The following is a 22713-nucleotide window of genomic DNA, read 5'->3' as shown; positions in this document are numbered from 1 at the left end:
TTGCTTAAATGAAAGCATTACATTCTATCCGGTCTTCAACTGTCCAAACAGAGACAATTTAAGGATTTTTATGCACCAAGGAGCACACTGTATCTATGCCTGGCCACATAAAAACCCTTAAATGGGTAACTAATTGTCTTAATCTATATACAATCACATCAAAAATTTTAATCTAAATGAACATAATTCAAAATACAACTCATTTCTAAATGTAGAATCAAAGCAAAAGAATTGGTAACATGAGTTGTTTTCCTGCAACCAGTCTCACCAGATAACAGCACCACCTGTTCTCTATACATAAACAAATAAACAAAACTTAGAGCATGACATTGAATAACATTGAATCCTCCTTTCATCAGTAGTAACAAAAAGAAAATGCTCAATACAAGTGTAACAGGTTTATCCTCCTTCCTTTTCATTAAGCATGGTGATGGGGATATTCTTTTCTAACAGATGGGTGTAATCTATTTAGTCCCATACATTTTTTTCATATAAATTTTTTTTTCTAAAAACATAAATTTTAGAAAGAAAATATGAAAATGGTTCCCATAGACAATTGATGTGTGGGGTCCACTACAACGCTTTGTGAATTAAGCTTAACCCACAACACGATGTGCGGATCTACTCTAATGTGTGCATGTCATCCAATCCATCCAGGATGAATGGACATGCCAAGAGATCAGGCCATTCCAAAACTCAAATGAGCTTAACCAAGTGGTTTTAGGCATGTAAATCGATTGTTGCAATAGAATTTCAACCATTTTCTTAAATCTCTGAAAATAAGTAATCAAACTTTTGCAGTAATAGATCCAAGTAAAGCAAGAATAGTCGGTGGCCCACCTGAGTTATTGTACACATAATTATACTTATTAGATTAGAAAAGTTCATTAGATAATGTTCCAATAATATCAGCATTTGGCATATTTCTTTCGATATCGTTGTGAGATTTTCAAAATCTCAACAATATCTCTCCTTGACTAAAAGTAACCAATTATAGCTTTAAACTAAAATTCAACCCTTAAAATAATTGAATTTTGGGATTGTTTGATTTTTCATTTCTTTTGTAAATACTATATAAAAGCTCATTATTAATTTTTAACCTTGTTTGAAATTTGATGAATGTTTCTGCCTTGAAAATTGGCATGAAAGGGATGACTTAAATTTGTAGGCCCCACTATGATATTTGTGACATATCCATGTCGTCCATCTGTTTTACCAAAGCATTTTAGGGCATGATCCCAAAATTGAGGCAAATCCAAAGCTCAAGTGGCCCATACCATAGGAAATAGTAGCCTAAAATGTCTATAGTGGAAAGCTATTTCTTTTACCAGGCTCATATTAACGTTTGCTTGTCATTCAACTTATTCATAAGCTCATACATACATAGATAAAGGGAAAACACAAATATCAGCTTGATCCAAAACTTTTGAAGGCCTAAGAAGGTTTTAAAGACAAGCATTGGATTTCAACTATTTCTAACTGTGTGATCCACTTGAGCTTTGGATCTATCTCATGTTGGACTCATGCCATAGAATCATATGGCATAATGGATGGATACCGTTTGTACATTCCAGTGGGTTCTATATTTATTTTGCACCCCTCCATAGTCTTAACTTTCAAAAAGCTAGTTGTCAAAGGTATGCATGGGAATTGCCATGGTAATTACATACGTAAATAATTATTACCTATTTTAAAAGTATTTACAAAGGAAATAAAAAACAAACATTTATTTGTAAAATCTTTCAAAATCAATGAAACATGGTTAACTACATAGATATAATAGAGCTTTTCGATAGTTTTCCAACAATATCTTACATACATGGTTTAATAAATAGCTGCAAGGTCATCATCATTTAAGCGACTTAAAGCAGGCATTAGGCAGTTTTTATCCCTAAGCCCATAATTATTTCTTTCGATCCGGGCCTTCCATAAGGTTGTCATTGCCCTATCCTACACTATCTTTGCTATGATAGCCGCTAGTGTTATGACCAGACCATGCCCAATTCTATTATAGTAATTCTTTTTCTAGTAAGTACATCAATGATAGAAGGATAATTTATTTATTTTTTCTAAAAATCAATTCACCTGTATGGACTGTTTGTTAGGTCCACTATTTCTAGGATCCCTGAAAAATCACACCTGCCAGGTGATCCAAACCTTCCAGTCGGTTGCATACAAAATGGATGGTCAGATCACACATACAAGATAGGTTCGCTTACAGATGTTTAAGGCCATTCTTTTGCTGTAATGTTTCAACTGTTGTGAAAGAACAGTGAACTGACTTAATGGAAGGTACATATACATATAGGTGATGTAAATGGCAACAAAACCCAAGCTCAGAATTCCACAAATACTAAGATCTCTGACAAAACCAACAAAACCCATCACCCAAACACATGATCCAGAGGTACCCAAACATGAGTTTTTTTATTTGCACCCACTATTTTTATATACACATACACAAAGTGCATGCCTACATTGCAATGCCAGTGAGTCCCCAAAGGGGGTGTATCTTCAAACCAAAGGGTGTAAATATCAATTCCCAAACAAAGAAGAGAAAACCCACATCTGACAAAAAGTGAATGACAACATTGCAATGACAAAGAGTCCACACAGAGGGTGTATCTATCAAAACCAAGGGGGTGTAAATATCATTTCCAAAACCAACTACACATAAACCCACATTTGACAAAACAAAGTGCATGGCAACATTACAATGACAATGAGTTCAAAAAGGGGGTGTATCTATCAAAACCAAGGGGCTGAAAATATCAATTCCCATAACAATTACACATAAACCCAAGACCCAAAAAAACAGGGGGTTTCCAATCATGGGGGTTCCGAATCTAGGGGGTTTCCAATCATGGCGCTGGGAGAGAGAGATTGAGAGATGAATGAAAAGGAAAAAAAGAAAAAGAAGATGAATGAACGTTCCAGCATTTTGATGGAAATGCATGCAAGAGATTTGGTAAGGATAGTAAGGAGAAGAAAAGGAAGAGATGGATTAGAGAGATCTGTTGTAATACAATTCGAGGGAGGGATGAAATAGGAAAGTAGAATATACCTCAGTGGAAGTGAAACGGAACGCAGGGCCTTCCGTTTAAAGGTGATGGTCGATGGACGATGACGCTCCAACGGCGCAGGGAGGATTTCTCGATGGATGATGAGGGAAAAGTTGAAGACAGGGAAAAGACGAGCGGGCGTGGGATGGTTTTCCTGTTATAAACAAGATAAAATTTTCAAAACCATATATTGTAAGTTTACCATAATTTATAACACAAGCTCTATTAATGGTCATACATGCATGAGACCATTTTCTGCATTGTTAAGATTTTTTTACATAATAAAATTATAAATATTTACTATTTGCACCTATACTGATTATTTGGATGGTCTAGATAACTCATTATCTCAGCCACTATTGTTATGTATGAGTCACCACTATTTTACATAAAATACAAGACTCACATTGCAAAACTTGGATTCAAAACGGTAAGTTGACGTTTGGACCTGGCATTGCTCTATGGGCCCCACCATGATAGATTTGTTTCATCCACGCCGTCCATCCATTTTACGACATTATTTTGTATAATATCCCGAAAAACTAGATTGAAATAAATCTTGGGTGGACTACACAATCAGAAAATATTATTGGTTGGACGTACGTGGGTCCACTGGAGCTTTGGATTTAAATCTTGGGTGGACCACACAATCTTTGGATTTAACTAGCTCTCTGGATATTGCCTTAAAATGATCTCTCCAAATGGATGGAAGGTGTGGATACAAAACGTACATCATGGTGGGGCCTATGGAGTTTGCTGACGTTACTTTAGTAGCTAGTACTCTCCGGACGCGGATTACCTACGAAAGCCTTTCGCATGAACTTCCTGCGCAAGAATGCTGGGTGGAGCCCACCGAGATATTTTGTAGAAATACACTCCGTTCATCCGTTTTAGGAGATCATTTTAGGACATGTGATGAAAAATTAGTGGATCCAAAGCTCAAGTGAGCCACAAGAGAGGAAACAATGAGGATTCGGTGAGCACCATTGAAACATTCTTATGGACATGAAAGTTTTGTATCAGGATATTTTTTCTGTTCTTTCACTTTATCCTATTGAGAGTGACCTTATAAACGGTTTGGATGGCCCGTAGACATTAGAATGGAGCCCATGAAGGTTTCATCCGTACAAATTTCTTTCCCCAATTTTCCCTCCTGTGTGACTCAATTGAGTTGTGGATCTAACTCATTTTTTATCAGACGTCCTACAATGAGCTATAAAAATGTATGGACAAGAACTTGCTGCGAAAGGCTTTCACAGGAAATCCGCGTCCCTAGTCTCCCCAGCACGGTGCTCTGTGGCCCCACCATAATGTATGTATTTCATCCATTAAGTTCATCCATTTTCAAATATCATTTTAGGAATTTATTCCAAAAATGAGAGGTATATAAATCTCAGGTGGACCACACCACATGAAAACAATAGTGATTGGATATCCATCATTAAAATCCTCCTAAGGCCCACTGTACTGTTTATTTGACATCCAATCTGTTTATTAGGTCATATAGGCCTAGATGAAGGGGAAAAACAAAAATCATCTGGATCCAAAACTTTTATGGCCCCCAAAACATTTTTAATGGTTGACGCTCATTCAACACTGTTTCCTGTGATATGGTCCATTTCAGATTGGGATATACCTCATTTTTGGTCTCATGCCATAAGATGATCTTTAAAAATAGATGGACGGCATGGATGAAACACATACATCATGGTGAGGCCCACAGAGCACCGACCACAGCCATTGGCGGGTGCAAGGGGAGTAGCCAATCCGTTCCCCTTATTTGTAGCGTGGTCTATTTAATATTTGGATATGATTCATTTTTTGGATAATTCTCTAAAATGATCTCAAAAAATGGATGAACGATGTGGATTGATTCCAAATTTTCAATAAATCCAAAACTCAAGTGGACCATGCCACATGGAACAGTGTGGAATAATGATTTCCACGTTGATACCTTCCTTGGGCCCACAATAATGTTTATTTGCCATCCAACCTATTCATAATATAAAAACTATGTGAATGAAGATAAAACACAAACTTCAGCTTGATCCAAAACTTCCATGGCTTCCAAGAATTTTTCAATGGTAGAGGTTCAATCACACCATTTCCTGTGGTTTGGTCCACTTGAGCTTTGGATATGCTTCCTTTTTGTTCTTTAGACTACAAATTATCTGTTAACATGGATGAACGGAGTGAATAAAGTAAAAAAATAACGGTGGACCCCGCAGAGTTTACGTTGGTAAGGGTAACGAGTAACTCACCTAAATATAGTAGAGAGGGGTTTCTTGAAACATTCATAGTCATGTATTGGGCTTGCCTAAATGTGATTCACATATCCAACCCACTCACTATTTGTGTCCCACTTGGATGAGGGGTCAAACCAAGTTTCAGCCGCATCCAAAACTCATGTGGGCCCCACCAAGTGCTTTTATATTTTTTTAGCATGTCTTCACATGGTTTTATATTGTATAGCCCACCTGAGTTTCGTATACGGATGATTTTTGAGATATCTCGTAACCTAAAGGGGACACATCCAATGCATGGTGTTGATGTTCGATACACATTATGATGGGGCCCACAAAACTTACTAACATTAAATTTTAAGTTATCACGATGTTACTAAGTTGGGTCATAATTTTGATCAAAATATTTAACCCATTTTACATGTCTTGTCCATTCACTCTACTCTACTGATCAATACCCACAATTTGACTAGTTACTCGCCTCAATCAAGCTACCTATGAGGAAGATATTGGGCATACAAGATTAATCAACAATTTGAGTGAAATTTGATTTTAACGATTAAAGGTTCAATTAGTGGATGTACTTAATAATTTATTAACAAAGATTTTTTTATTTCACAGATAAATTTCAATTTCTATTTAAAAATAACAAATTTTTTTCAAAATGTATATTTTTTAACTCTTAATTTTTCTTTGAAAACTTTTAACAAAATATCATTTTTATTATAAAATATTTCAAAAAAATTTAAATATAAATTCTAAATTTGTATTTTCAAAATCTCAAAAAATTTCCCAAATTTTAATTTTTTTTCCCAAAAATTTCAAAATGGCGATTTTTCTCTTTAAAAGCATCATTTTGTTTTCAACTTTTCAATTTTCTTTTTGAAAATGATATATATACTTTTTTCAAAATCTCATTGTTTTTATAAAATATTATGGTGGGGCCCACATTGTGAAAATTTTCACATTTAAATTTTTTTTATTTTCTTTTTCAGGATATTATTTTTTTCTCAAAATCAAATGCTTTTTTTTTTTTTTTTTTCAAATTTATCAACTTTATTCAAAATTCTTTTTTCCCACAAAATAGATTTTTATTAAATCACTATTTTTATTTTTTCAAAATCTAATTTTTTTCTCAAACATTGTTAAATTTTTTAAACTTCTCAATATTCTTTTTCATGTGATATTACAAATCATTTAAATATTAATTTTAAATTAAAAAATAAAAATAAAAATTTCACTCATTTGATATAAAAACAAAATAAATTTTCTTTTTGCATTCAATCAATTGTTAAAAAATAATCTTACATACAAATATGTACAATTAAACCACTGAAATTCTATTAAAAAATAATTATTAGACCACAAAAACACTTAATTTTCCACCATATTCCTATAAAAATGAAGAAATTGTTGAGGCAAAAGCCCTTTTACGACGGACATGATCCGTCGCAAAAGCAACTGTAAGCGCGCCTGGGGTCAAATCAAATTTTGCGACGGATTTAGTCCGTCGCCTACTAACGACGGACCAAAATCCGTCGTAAATATGTATTAAATCAAATTTTGCGACGGATTTAGTCCGTCGCCTACTAACGACGGACCAAAATCCGTCGTAAATGCGATGACCCTTTCCATTAGTGACGGATAAAAGCCGTCGTTAAACCAAGAGATTTTAGCGACGAACAAAGTCCGTCGCAAAATTACGTCGCAAATTGCCAACTTTGATTTAGTGCATGATATCTTAAAACCCACTTCCACCCAATCCCCTTTAAACCCATGCACCAAACACCTCCTAAAGGTGTAGGGGGATCAATGGGCCACCCTAAGGTAGGTCTGGGCCTAGAATTTGAATTGTTTCGGGCTATCGTCACGCACCGCTATTCAAAATTCTATTTTTTTAAGGATTAAGGCAGGCCCATTGACACCCCTATCAAGCGTCTCACAATGATGTTGGTTAGAAATTCACCACGTTCATCTAATTTGTTTATTCATTTTAAGATATGGGACAAAAAATAAGATGATGTAAAGCTCAAATGAACTATAGGAGAGGAAATAATATGGATTTAACAACCATTATTGAAACATTCGTATAGCCGCACAAGTTTTTTCATTAGGTTAAGTTTTTAGTTTTTTCAGTGCATCTCGCTGGTAATGACATTATAACTGTTTGGATGACATATAACCATCAAGGTGGCTCCAGTAAGGTTTCAACTATTAGCATTTAATTCTCCACATTTTCTCTTCCATGGGCTCCTTGAGTTTTGGATGGACTTTCTTTCTTTCTTTCGGTTCTTTTCTTTTCTTTTTTCTTTTTTTTTTTTTTTTGTTCCCTATACTAAAATGAGAACTAAAAAAAATAGGTTTCTCAAAAACATCACTATAGACTCACCTAGCTTCCCCACGCATAACAATCCTCCAGAGCCTTTTGGCAGGGAATCGGTGTCCCGTAAATAAATAAATAAATAAAAAGAGGAGAAAATAAAAACCGTTGAAAACCGATTGCTCGGTGGGAGTTATTCGATGCTCCGGCGGCTGCATATGATATGCAGTCACGTAGAAAGTGTACACGTTTCAGATATGAACTGAACATAAACCGACTACATTGTGGAATCCAGTCTCCAAGTCATTGGACAAAACTAAGATTATTTGAAAAATCCGAACTCCTGATCCTTGGACACATGTTTGTTTAAATAGGACCATTGAATATTTTTCTTTTTAACCGTCCAATAAAATGTCCGCTGATACAATGGTCAGAAAATCGAATAAGAGTAATTGTTGGATAATCATACATTCAAACTTGAAGCCATAATTCGGACAGAATAAATTGAATTAATCAAATTACCCGTGTGCAATTCCGAGTAATTTCTAAATGCCCGTGTATAATCAATCACAATGCAGGACTGGAATCGTCTGCAACAAGGGTGCCTTGGGTGGATGGATCGTTGACTGTGAGACCCGCCGTGATGTATTTTCCTAACATCCACACCGTCCATCCGTTTTTACAGCCCATTTTAGGAGACGATACAGAAAATGAAGCAGATCCAAATCTCAGTTGGACCACACGGAAAACAGTGGTGCTTAAAAACTTTTTGTAGGCCACAAAAGTTTTGGATCAAACTGATATTTGAGTGGTCCCTTAATCCAGGTCTTAGTGACATTATCGACAGATTGGATGGGAAATAAACATTCTGGTGGCGACCAAGAAGTTTTTAATGGTGAGTATTCAATCACTTGTGTTGTGGACCACGTAAGATGTGGATATTATTTATTTTTTGTATAATTCTCTAAAATGTTCTGTCAAAACGTATGGACGGAATGGATGTAAGGAATATAAATTATGGTGGTCCCCACAGTCAGGGATCCACTGCACTTCACACCTCTCTCCAACCCAATCTGTGGGGCCCATTATATTGTATGTATAAAATCCACTCCGTCTATGAGATTTTATTCTCAATTTTATGTCTGAATACCAAAAATCAGCTAAATCGTGACCTCAGATTAGCCTCTTTGCATTAGGGATGGCACACCAACCTTAAGTTCATGAATGGGCCACGATGGTTTGCATCTTTCATCGAACCTGTTAATCAGGTTCACATCACCATTTCTAAGGAAACACATAATAATAATCCTAACAAAAACTCATCCGTGCCACACGTTGTGAACTCAGAAGTTTTTTTCACAATTTTACATTTTCCCTTTGGAGTAGCCCATATGAGTTTTTAATACTGCCTATATTCTGCAAGTACGGTCAAAATAATATTTCTCACATAATGAACGGAGTAGATTTCACATATACAACATGGTGGGACCCATATAGCTTGGCTGTTTTAGGCGCCACATGAAACACGTGCCCCCAAGCGATTCCGGTCTGTTTATAAAACCCAAAAACCCGCACTCCCAACTAATATCTCTCTCTCTCTCTCTCAAAGAAAGAAAGAAAGAAAGCTCTCCAAAGAAATCTCTCTCTCTCTCTCTCTCTCTCTCTCACACAAAGAAAGAAAGAAAGAAAGAAAGAAAGCTCTCCAAAGAAATCTCTGTCCAAGACATAAGGTAAAAGAATCTAAGACCCATCTTTCATCTCCACCGTCCATCATCCGATCTTTTCATTTTTCTTCATTCATCTCTTCCTTCTCTTAATCTTGCAGGCATTCATCCATGGCAATTTCCATCTCCACCCCTCCCTCAACCCTCCTCTACCTTCTCCTCCTCCTCACAACCCTCGCCGCCGTCTCACCCACACGTGCCGCCATCTGGACCGCTCCGCCCCAGATACGCAACATCATCGAAGCGCTCATCAACGCCGGCAATTTTGGAAGCTGGGCCAACGTCCTTCACGGCACAAATCCATCAGCCTTCCCTCTCTCAGCCACTCTCTTCATCCCGAGCGATGATGCCCTGGCCCACCTATCTCTCAGACCCGTCATCGACGTGTCAATCATCCAATACCACATCATCCCCCATCAGTTCGCCTTCTACGATCTGCAGCAGTTCCAGATAGGCGCCCGTATATCAACTCTCCTTCCCAACAAGACGATCGTCATCACTAACAACACCCGATCGAATTTCACCGTCGATGATAGTCTTATCATCTATCCCGACATATACAACAACGGTGTGATCGCTGTCCACGGAATCGGGTCCGTCCTCAACTCATCTCTGTATGGCAGTCCCTGTACCACCGTCAGTGCATCGCATGATGATGTGGAGTCATCTGCACCGCAGGCGGCATCGCCGGAAGTGGGCCGGTCTGATGCACCGTGCCAGTGCACTGAGTTTCCGATCATAGTGTCGGTGATCTTTGTGATTTTTGCATTCAAGATTCAGCGTGGGAATCTGCGTTGAAGATGCGAGTGGGATCGGACGATCTTGGTGGGTTGTAGTGTTGGAATTCGGGCATCATTCAACGTCGGTAGAGAGGTGGATACATGAGTGTTGGAACTTCTTCTTCTCACTCTCCTCTGATTTCTTGATTTTTTTTGTTTGTCGATGTTGTGGGAGTCTGTTGTTACTGTTCTTCTTGATTCAAGGTTCGTTGAAGATTTCTTTTTGTATATTGCTGTTTTTTTTTTTTTTTATATAATGTTTGCATGATTTCTTTGGGAGAATTTGAGGTAGAGGGTAAAACACCTAATGTATGTGGGGCCCACCATGTTGTCTATGTAAATCCAGTCCGTTCATCAGGGGAGAACAAAGGGTGGAATGGGCTGGGTAACCGGCCCGACCCAAAGATCCAGACCCGATGTTGGACCTACTAGCTTCGGTTGTGGGCCGGGCTTAGGCAATCCATCAAGATGTAGACCATTGGTTTCATACATCTGTATGTATGTGGTCAGTTGATCAATGGATAGATTAGAAACATTCAAGTGGGAAAAAAATGATCTTTTTCAGGCTCTAGCTCGGGTCTCGGTACAACACATGTCATTGAGCCAGGCAGATGGCACACGTGTCAGATATCCTGTCCGTTCATCAAGTAGTACACACTGTAAACATCCATATGCTAAAAATCAGGATATATAGTACACTAACCTACAGCCGGCTGTATGCTAACTTAGCTGTCAGATTTCCTACACAATTGTCACACGTGACATCTGGCTCGTGCCAAAGTTGGGCCAAACGGTGAAGATCAGCTGTCCCAAAAATCAGGCCGTTCATTGTAACAGATCGTTGACACATCTTCAAAATCCTCACACACAAAAGCGCACACGTGGCACATTAGTGGATGATTCCAGGATTTTAATCGGGTAGTGTGTCCCGTCCACATGGAATGTAGACCGTTGGCCATCATTTTTGGAGCTGTGGGCCGAGCTTGATCTTCATACTTATGCAGCTCACTTGATATATGTGCCAGTTCAGGACATGGAACATTCGCTGCCATGAACAGCCCAGATCTCACCCACGTGTGGTACGGAATTCCTAAATAATAACTAATTGAAGCTGGGGTGTCTGAAATTGGTATTTCTCACATTTTACAGCTCAAAACGGCTACTTCAAATATGGTAACTCAGCAACTTTTCACAACATACAGAATTCCTAAATAATAACTAATTGAAAATAAAAATAAATATCGTATAACTATATATCGAGGCTTGCTAATTCCACACGTGTGGAGTCTTGCCCATCCATGCACAGACACACGTGTCAATATGGAACAGGTTTGTGAGATCTGAACTCTCCATCTGGTTGAAAATAATGCTTAGATCTCAACGTCAAAAAGTAGACAGTTCCATAACTTAAGTGGGCCACAATGTTTGAAGTAAATTGATGGTAAAACCCATTTGTTTTAGCATGCTGTGGCCCACTTGAGGGGTGCAATGGTCTGATTTTTTATGGCAGAAGATCTAAAAGTGTAGCTCAACTGATGAAAAGATCTGATCTGATCTGATCTCACACGTGATCCATATTGGCACGTGTGCCTGTCTACGCACCACGCGTGTGCAATTAGCAAACCTCTCATTATACCATGAGAAAAATTAAAAATGGTTTTCCCACTTTTTCAGAAAAATCTGTTGGTTTATCTGCCCAGACCGCAATCAGACGACGGAGATGATTGCACAGCGCATGAACTTTCTCCACTGAGAAATGAAAGCACCTGAAAAAAAAAAGGAAAAAAAAAAATCAATGGACGGTCCTGATCGTCCAACGGTGCAATCAAGTGGGCCCACTATATATATAACAAGAAATGGAACTCCATTATAGGGGTTGGCAATCATAGTTTTAAGACTCGGATTAGTTGGATGTGACTCGTCCGAGTCGACTCGGACTCCGTCAGACCCAAGTCACCCCAGGGATTCACACTGTGAGATGGACATCCATCCCATTAATCAAATGCACTCTACTATGGTAGGCCACCAGGCTAAAAATCAGGCCAATCTATGGCTTAGATGGGCCACACCATAGATAACAGTTGAAAGTGGACAACCACTCATTAAAACCTTCATGATCGTTTATAGGGGATATTGAGATGTAGTTTAGACATCCAGTCCATCCATTGTGTCTACCACTTGGATGAGAGGTCACACCAAGTTTCAGCCATATCCAAAACTGAGGTGGGCCCAACAGGTGCTTTTAGATGTTTTAGTTAAGATTTCACACAATTTCAAATGGTGTGGCCCACTTGAGTGTGTTTGAGAAATCCCACGAATGCACCAAATGCATGGTGTAGATGTATGATACACATCACAGTGGGGCCTGCTCTCATGAGGTGGACCTAGTAGTACCATTTCCCATATATGTGTAGAAAGTGTGGAGTAATTGAGAGGTTAGGCATAACTTTGTACTCATTTTTCTCCTTCTAAAAACTTCGGCCGAGTCATGACCAGTTATGTTAGGTCAATAGAGTCCAACATATTTTGAATGAGTCCGGCAGGTCAGGATTAAGTGATGAGTTTTAAATGGGTTGGGTCGGGCTAGTTGACCCATTTGATAGATGAATTGGGCTCGGGCTGATCAAATCAGCCTATTTTCACCCTTACATGAGTGCAATTTTGACCTAAAATGGTAACAACCCTCTTGGTGTACCTAGGGTGCATTTAGTTGCACCAAATATCATGATGTTTGAATTTCAGATATCATAATCCTTGGTGCAACCAAACATGCCCCAATTATATCATAAATATTATTTTTGAATTGAATTGCAATAAGTAGATTGGTGTCAAATTGCAATTATCCGGCTTTTAAGTTGTTTTTGAAAGGATTGCAATTGGAGCATGGGAGTAGCTTATTATGAGTATTTGAAAATGTTGATTGCAATTTGGCATTCTTTTAATTTAATTGTGTATCCAAACGAACAACTGATATCCGACTCTAAAAGAATAATTCTGAACAGTACTGAGCTTCTGCTTGATATTAGTCTGCCAGAGGATGAGAGATCCTCCAGTTTAGGATCTACCTGGACGAGCAGTCTGGATAGCAATTTTCATCGGCTCAGCCAACCGATGAGGCTCAACGCAAAGTTTGGTATGGGTGAGCCCGACTCAAAGACATCCTAGATAGCATAACAATAAGCTCGGTTCGAACAGTCCTCGATTGGAGTGAGCTCTGCTCGGACGGTCTTCAGCCGATTAGCAATGCTAAATCAACTCCAATAACGCACGATGGGAGTAACATTTGGCATGTGACCTTAGTGTAACTGCCAACATCGTCAATCACACACATCTCACCTAATGGCCGAAATTGTGCCTATAATGACGGACTACAACCCCTATGAACATTATAAATGAGGAGCTCACTCATAAGCATAGGTACAAAATCTCTCACCCAAAACCCTTCTACACTACTAGACCTAGATTCCTTGCTTGACGTTAGCATTGGAGGGTCTCTGCTCTAGCCAATGTCTCCATTGCCTTTCTCCCATTGTGCAGGTGCTTGGAAGGTCAGTAGCTTAGTGAGGGTGGACCAGATTTTTGCATCAATAGGTAGAATTGCTGGAATGGTGGAATATTTATCATTCTATCTTAGAACAAAGTAGATTAGGGGTTCGTTCATGTTATTATCGCAAGACTAACGTGACATGTCAATCGATTTTAAGATGGCTTTCGCTACTTTGATGTTCACATGACTGGAAACTATATACAACCACTACCGACATATACAGAAGAGTAAGTAAGCTTACTTGAGTCATGGTAGGTCTGGAGAGTGGCCTGGTTCTAGTACATTGAGTCGCGACGGACAATACTCTGTACATTTCAAACATGTCGAGTTCCTCCATCTCGTCCAGCAGCTCATGGAAGGCACCTTGCAATAACAGAGGCCGAGCCTGCACATGTGCCACAAATTCACTTCTGTCATTTGTCGTCGATCGATAATCACAGTGACTCGGACCATCTTGTTCAGTCCCGAGTCAACTCACGACTCACCTGAGTCAGATGGTGACTCGAACGAGTCAGTTCAAGTGAGTCCGACTCAAGCTCATTTGGGAGTGACCCATGTGCCAAAACGGATCTAACTCAATTGAATCTATGTCCAATGAATGCGAGTTCCCACATGTTCGAGGATTGTGGGGTCCACTGTTACTTCGTGTGTCATCCAAACCGTCTATCCGCATCATCCAATGTTAATTGTAGGACCCACAACTCAGCCTAATCCAAAACTCAGGTTGCATGGAGCAATGAGAGAGGGGGATAACACCCATAGAAATTTTCAGATGGCGTGAGGGGATCAACGTGGTTGTCTGTATGGCATCTAATCCATTCATTGGATGTCTCCCATCAGGAAGAAGGGACAACCCAACCATCAGGCAGTTTCATAACTCCAATGGAAAACTCCATGGGAGTTTACAGGTATTAGGTGTGAGTTTGAATTATTCATTGTTCTTTGACCCATCTGAGTTATGCATCTGCCTAATATTTGGGAAATAAGTGATAATGAAACGATGAACCTAATGAATGGTTTGGATTTCAGATAAACATAATGGTAAGTCCCGAAAAAGCTCAAACATCAGGGATCCCATATGATCTTTCGATGTGAACGGTGCAGAGCTTCGAAATAGTAATTGGATGCACGCGCATAGCTTTGCTATTCACATATGTATGTGGCCACATGTGAGAAAATGGCAGTTCATCTGAGCCATCTGTATCAGATGGGACCCACATGTAGATAATTTGGCCAAAAAATTCAGGCCGTTTATTTACTTGATAGGCCACACATGTATGGAAAGTACAAATCTGTACATGAATGGCCTATCGGATAGTTCAACAGCATAAATCTTCTCCCAGATAATTCATACAGTGGGTCCCACCTGATACAACGGTTAGGATGCCCTACGCACGTTTGCTGGCAACATGTGCTAACTGGCATGCGTGTGAGAATCAGAGCCATCCATTAGGTGGTCCCCCGTGAAGATGACCGGCCCAAAAATCAGGGATTGGACAACATCTTTTCAGTTCTTTATTATTATTATTATTATTATTATTATTACATATGTGGAAACCTGTCCAGTTGGGTGGACTGGTTTCTCAACTATTTCATCTATGTGGTGTGGCCCACCTGATCTACCTATGCCTCATGCATTCATAATGCTATAAATTTAATAAGATTGTGATTTAAAGCCGGCCAAACAGTTAATAAGACAAGAAAAACTGAATTATTATTATTTATTTAAATCAAGAATTTATTATTTTTAATTATATAAAATTGTAATTAGAAAATTTTTGCATGGCAAACCGAACCCTTAATAAAAATAAATAATAATAAAGTACAAAAAGCATGGTTATGTTAAAAAATCAACGGTTGTGAATATACTGACCCAGTTGACCAGCTGATCATCATCTTCGGGCATGGGCCTCCGGCAAAATAACCTCAAGAGCAGCACCCCGAAAGTGAACACGTCCGATTTTACCAGGGCGATCGAGTCATGGCTCAATGATGTCTCATGCCAACACCTTAAATAAGAAAACCCACTTGGTAGAATGTAATTAGTTAGTTAAAAAAAAAAAGAAAAAAAGAAGAAGATATGAAGTGTACGTCCTACGTGTTATGTGTATGACATTCAATTTGTTAAATATAGTTACATAATCCATGCTATCCTTTCATTTTGGATCATTATATTAAAGCATGAGCCCAAACATGAATCAGCTCCAAATTTCAGGTGGGCTGCGCAATAGGAAAACAGTAGTGATTGAATGCTCACCAATAGAAATTTCTTAGAGACAGACCGTAATTTTTATTTGTCATCCAACCTATTGATTAATTAGGTATAACAAAGTCTTGGATGAAGGGTATATATATATATTAGTTTGATCCAAAAAGTTTTTGGCCCCTAAGAAGTTTTTAATGGTGGGCATTTGATTACCACTGTTTCCTGTAGTGTGGCCTACTTAAGATTTTGGTATACCCTATTTTTGGACTCATGATCTAAAAGATCTCCCAAAAAAAAAAAAAAAGGATGGACAGATGAAGATGAAAAAAATAACAAACATTCTACTAAAAAATGGTCACCATGTAGGTTGTTAGATTATTAGCTTGGGATTTTTTTATTTTTATTTTTTTTCTTTCAAATGTTCCATCGAAGACGTGAATCAATGGGCCAATGGTTCATATTACCGAACCATGGCGCCAGGGCCTGGCTTTGGTGGGTCCCTGACTCGGGCCATTATGATGTATGTGCCTTAAATCCACACTGTCCACCTGTTTTTAGGTATCATTTTAGGGCATGATTCCAAAAATGAAGTAGATTCAAATCTTGAGGGACCACACCATAGGAAACGCTTCTTGTGGGCCACAAAACCTTTTGGATCAAGCTAATACTTGTGTGGTTCCTTCATCCAGGTTTTTCTGATCTTATCAACAGGTTGGATGGATAATAAACATTCCAGTGGCCGCTAAGAAGTTTTTAATGGTAGGCATTCAATCACCACTTTTCCTATGTATGTGGGCCACCTAAGATTTGGATTTTCTTCAGTTTGGGAATCATGCCCTAAAAATAAGCTGTCAAAGGATGGACGGTGTGGATGTAGGGTACATACCTCACGGTGGGCCCCACAGTAAGGGATCTACCAACCGCGGGTCCACCCCCGAAGCCGCAAGCGACTCGGTTGAGTTCACCCGATTAGCCTAACCGGACCTGACTCAACGAGTCGGTCCGAGTCACCGAGTCTTGTAAGACCAGCTGGTAGAGCTCGGCCTGCCAGCTGTCACTTCCTTTTGGAAGCCGCTGGCCATCCATTAGAGGGGTTCGCACTTGGGATTGTTCAACCAATCTGGTTTTGGGGCTGTGATATATCCCAGTGGGTTCCACAACTTGGTTCAGACGTGTACAAATTTCTCAGTGCCTGTGTATCAAGCGCCATCGCATCCCGAGTATCAAATCACAAAACATTGATGGTTACGCATGCACATAGAAATTCCGTACACATAACTCGAACCAAACCATCCAAATGTTGGGACCCACTTCAGATAGATCTTGAACCATAAAGAACGACTAACTGCTCCCATTCGAAGATTGATGGACATCTAATGGACGGTTAAAATGAAAAATATTGAACGGTCCAATTTCTGAAAACAAATGTCCATTAATCAAAGGTTACCATCACTCAATTAATCTGATTTTTGTGCTATTCACAATGGGTCCCCTGATTTGGACGGTTTAATTTGAATTACACGTGTGCCACGTGTACAAAATTCCAATTGCAAGAGTAGAAAATAACTCCCATACTAATAATACTGCAAACCTGTAGTCAGCATCGTCCATCGCCATTTGTTCCAATTTGAGCCATCTTGTCCGTCCAAAGCCAGATAGCTATCCAATCACAAAACAAAGAGAGACCCTGATCAGAGCTAACAGGCCGGAATGGGCTTGATTCAGGCCCAGAAGTGGGCGGGCTGGGCCTTTTTAAAGTATTGATTTTGCATGGCCATGGCCCGGGCCATTGCAATGCCAGCCGTACATATAAGGATTTCACAAGAGTTTGTTTTTTTAGATCTTCACCAGTGGTTTGTGGTCACGTCCCAAGTACACATTCGACGGTTGTAGATCGCCATGCACAACGGGCCCACCAGGACATTCTTCATGCATGTATCGGATGACTCGAGCAGTTTCAATCGCAACCGTCATTCTTTCCGGGCAAGTCAATCCGGCCAGTCTTTCATTCGTGTCTGTTGTGGGATCAAAGGGTGAGAGAGAGAGAGAGAGAGAGAGAACGGTTAGGATCATAATTTCAAGGTCCATCCCTACTGGGCCTATGATATGGACGGCTAACGTTGCGGTAGACGAGTACCACACGGAAGCGGACTGCCTGTGACCACGGGCACAGAGATATTACTGTATCCGGGGCTGTGTGGGGCCTACAAAGATGTCTGTGGAAAATCCACTCCGTCCATCTGTTTTGACAGACCATAATGGGACAGTGTTCTAAAAATCAGGCAGACCCAAAACTCATATGTGCCATACCACACAAAATAGTAGGAATTAACACCTGAGGGTGACAGAAGTCTTGTATCTGGATGATATTTATTCCTATAGTTTATCTGAGTGGTAATAACCCTATGAACGATTTGGATGGCATATAAACATCATGGTCAGCTAAAGGAAGGTTTTAACAGTGGACGTTTATGTTCCCATTGCTTCATGGGTGTTGCCCACCTGAGTTTTGGATCTGCCTAATTTTTAAAATCATATCCCATTGTCGCATTTCAAGACAGATGGACGTAGTGGATTTGTCACAAATATCTCTGTGGGCCCCACAGCCCTGTGAACAGGTATACCTCTGTGACCCGGGCCAAGGCAATTTAGTGAAGTAGAAAATGTTGAAAAATTGAATCCGAGTCCTGTGCTTGCCGCAACAAGAAAAATCAGTTCTAATGTAATTAAGCCAACATTTAATGTAGTAGTTTTGAAAATGTTAGTAGTGCTGTGAACCAATCAATCACGATATCAAAATAAAAAAATATATAAAAAAATTTTAAAAATTAAAAAACTGAAAAAATCTGTTTGTGGTAAGCAAGGATTCATATTCTGAAAAATTCGAGCCTCTTCCTAAATTCATGGATGACTCTGTTTTGTGGCCCCACTAGAAAATGTGGTTAAATTTGTAAGTGGGGCCACTCCATTCATTTATCATATCTAAAAATATCCGGTCCAGTGCGAGTGGACAGGTCTAAAATTGAGTCGGTGTTGGCTGGGTCTGGCCATCCTAGCCCATCGATGGCACGTAGAGAAAGAGGGAGAGAGATTTTCTTTTAAATATCACGAACTCGGCCCAGTTGACTCAGTTTTAATGGACAGCTAAACAAGTCACGGACTGAAACAGGACTAAACAGAACGAATCGGGTCTAGCCCAGAGAGAGAGAGAGGGTGCACTCACGGTTCATATACTGGTCCAAGGTCTCTAAGGTCCCTTCTCCTGTATACTGATACACCAAAGCCGAACCATTCGAACTCTCATGATAACCCATAGGTGCCAAAATATTTCTATGTGACATGAGCCATGCAACTCTCTTTTCACCCTCCACCACACGGTCCGTTTCACCGTTGAACCGTTTCACCATAACTTTCATGCCCGACGGCTCACATAGAAATCCCTTAAACAAGTCGAATTCCCCACGTTCACATCGCCATGCTTGTAACCCCCCTGTTATAGCCATTATCTCTTCCCACCCGACCTCCGCCGCCACCTTTAGCCTCACTGTCCGTCTCTCCGGTGAATTTTCATGTACATTGCTAGTTCCGGGCACTGGATCGGTTGCTATAGAATTTCTTTCATGTGTACTTCCCGACGGTGGAGATTGTTGATCAAGTGAATTGAGTATGTGTGGACCAGGCACCGATTGCAAGTGGTGTTCGGGTGATTCGGGGACTATTAATGTCGTTGTCGTCGGAGAAATGTGATGGACTTCGACGTCGTTGTCGTCTTTTACTAAAGCTAGGTTCCTGATCTCCTTGTGGTATCTGAGGCTCTCATCGTCCACCAAACACCTGCAATTTCAAGTCATTTCATTTCTTTGACATAGGTTTTTGTATTTAAATTATAATTTGGGTAGACCCCATTTGTAATTATTTGCTTAAACGTCCAATGGACAAAAAATAAAATCTATTTAAGTGACCATTGGAATTACCGCCAACTTTAGATTATTTTAGTGATTTTGGGGTGCAACCAGACAGGTCGGTGGGTCCAGCCCAGCTTTGGACTAGCTTGGGGGAACGGATTAGGTGCTCCCTGGTCTTTTCCAAGATGGTGTGGCCCTGACATAAGCAACTGCCTATCAAAGCCGTACATCTATTTTTCCAGATCATTTTAGGTCATGATACAAAAAATTAAGCAGACCCAAATATAAGGTGGACCACACTACAGGAAAAAGTAGTGAATGACTATTAAAAACTTCCTGTGGACCACAAAAGTTTTGGATCAAGCTTATATTTGTTTTTTTTTTTTTTCCTTCATCCCGGTATCTGTGATATTATCAATAGGTTGGATGGAAAATAAACATTACGTTAGGCCCTAGAAGTTTTTAATAGTAGATGTTCAATCACCACTATTTAGGGTGGTCCACTTGATATATATATATATATATATATATATATAGTTCGTTTTTTGCGAAAAACTGATGGACGGCATGGATATACTACATATACATCAAGGTGGACCCCACGGTCAGGGCCGCACCTAATTCTCTCCCCCAGCTTGGACCTGGCATGCCCGGCGCAATCAATTTTTTGGGCCGGGCTTGGGCTCATGTCATTTCCTTGTTGAACTTAGCTTTTCTAATTAAATAATTATTTGGGTAAGCCTGCATTGGATTTATATGATTTAAACATTGGGACCGTCGCATCCTAATAGACAACCGTTGGAAATTACGAGAAATTGATAATAGTTTAGCAATTTAGTGGTGGGGCGGCCCACCTAGTCCAGTGGACCCAGACCAGCTTTGGATGGTCCTGGGCTTAACACGTATGTCCCAATCGATTTTTGGTCTGGGCTTGTTTTCAAGTCATTTCAGCCCTGCTAAACACAGCTTCATATATACATGTGTTCTATCCTGCAAATATGTTATTCTAATAATTGGTTATGTAACACATGCATCTTGCATAAAGATCATTGATTTCATTTGTCAATTTTTGTGTATGAGTGGTCCACTTAATCAACTGGATGAATTAGGAACATTCGTGTGGAAATAGGATCGGATCAATTTCTAGGCTGGGAAATTTAGAATTAATTAAACTAAATTATTTTATAAAAATTTAAATTTTAATATATGTTTATTATTTAGAAATATATAATTTAACACTGAAAACTTTAATCTTAATGGTTAAGATTAATTGGATAAATTCATTTATCAATTTCTGTGTATGTGTGGCCCACTTAATCAATTGGATAGATTAGGAACATTCGCGTCGGAAATAGGATCCGATAAATTTCTGAACTGGGCCATACCCATCCATTTTGGGCTTAAGCCCATGTCCATGCTTGGGTCCTGGACATCAGCCTGGCTGGGTGCTTTTAGCTAAACCGATATTGGTGGCGTTTGGGTAATTGAGGAAAATGAAAACCATTCCAATTTCGCTGTTTGGATCGCTGTTGAATTGTACGACGATTTGGGTTTGGATCACATATCCAAATGGACTAAAACCGTAGCTCCAAAACTCATCCGAGTCTACGCGACTCATTGAGATTTTGAGCTGAGTCAGTGAGAAACTTGATGTTGAGATCGAGTCAGCTGAGTTAGACTCACTCTAACTGGAGATGAATGACTAAAAGTGTTATGTTTCCATGGAAAGAAATGATGAGTTAGAAAACCTGTCCATGACAATCCATGTCGCTTCAACATTGTTCGCCTCCTTGATCATGATCGTCCTTGCCTGGAATCCGGCGGCCATCTTCACCTCGAACTTTACCTGCCGTAAATCATAATATTTAAAAAGAAATGATCAAGAACGACCAAATTACTAAAGGTGGGACATCATGAAGACCACCTATCAGGTGGACCACACCTTTACATTAGGTCAGATCATTTTCCATCAATGGATTTCAATGGTGTGGCCCACCTGATGAATGAATTGGCATGTTTTGATTATGTATGCAACACCATCTAACATCTATCACATTCCACTCAGTGAGTCAACCCACTGAGTCAGATAGGTTGCCTAAAATACCAAACTGAGTCATGCAACTTACACCATTGTTCTTGCACCAGTCGTAGAACGGCCGGAGATTTCGACGGTACATCTCCCTCCGTTGGCTGATCTGCTGGTAGAGGAACTTCAGGTGAGCCTCACCTTCACATGGAGAGTTAGGTGGACAGCTCAAACAACAGAAATCCTTATTCGATCCGACCGTTGGATTGAGGATAGTAAGCACAAGGATCTCATTGGTGTTCTTGAAGTTAGCAAAGGTCCACCTTAGTGGTGCAATACCCTTCTCTTCTCGGGCGGCCTTAATCCCTTCCAACACGACGATTATGCTCTCTCCACTCTCTCTCTGTTGAATCGTCGTCGTCGACATTCTCCTTCTCTCTTTTCTCCTTCTCTTCCTATTGGTGGAATGCTTACTTCTAACGGCTTTGTAATTAAAATTCGACTATCTTTAACTAATCCGCTCGCTTTGGAGTGATCTAACCTTGTTGGTTTTCATTTTTCCTAGGCTGGGGCTCGTGATCACCGCCGCATTAGTATTGTAGCGGTTGGCCCGACGCATCACAGCATCTCCATTCAGATCAGACAAGATGAGGATTGGAAGAGAAGAACGTGGTCCCATGCATAGGGAGTGAAATGCTGCATGCTTAGATTATAATTAAGAAGCTAAAACATATTCTACTATAGAGTTTGGTGGGTCATGCTCATGCCTTGCTCCTTGCATCGATCTTCACCATCTAAATTGTGGGTCCCACTGTGGTCGATGGTACAACTGAAGTGATGATCCTGATTGTCCACTGATGAACATTTACCTGTTTCGTTCCAATCGTTTTGTGTCTTTTCT

General features: G+C 39.6%; 1 protein-coding gene across 1 annotated transcript; it reads right to left on the bottom strand.

Annotated features, from left to right (window-relative positions):
* Positions 1-11835: 11835 nt before the first annotated feature.
* LOC131231832 (uncharacterized) lies at positions 11836-22239 on the bottom strand. The gene is made up of 4 exons (XM_058228136.1): positions 21913-22239; positions 21535-21632; positions 19105-19715; positions 11836-11894 (listed from the first exon to the last, which is right to left on the bottom strand). The coding sequence occupies exons 1-4, from the start codon at positions 22237-22239 to the stop codon at positions 11836-11838; spliced, it is 1095 nt and encodes a 364-aa protein (XP_058084119.1).
* Between the last annotated feature and the right edge of the window lie 474 nt (positions 22240-22713).

Source organism: Magnolia sinica, chromosome 17, assembly GCF_029962835.1.
Source record: "Magnolia sinica isolate HGM2019 chromosome 17, MsV1, whole genome shotgun sequence".
Taxonomy (NCBI): Eukaryota; Viridiplantae; Streptophyta; class Magnoliopsida; order Magnoliales; family Magnoliaceae; genus Magnolia; species Magnolia sinica.
The sequence above is the reverse complement of the archived record's forward strand: the minus strand, read 5'-3'. Positions and strand labels throughout refer to the sequence as shown.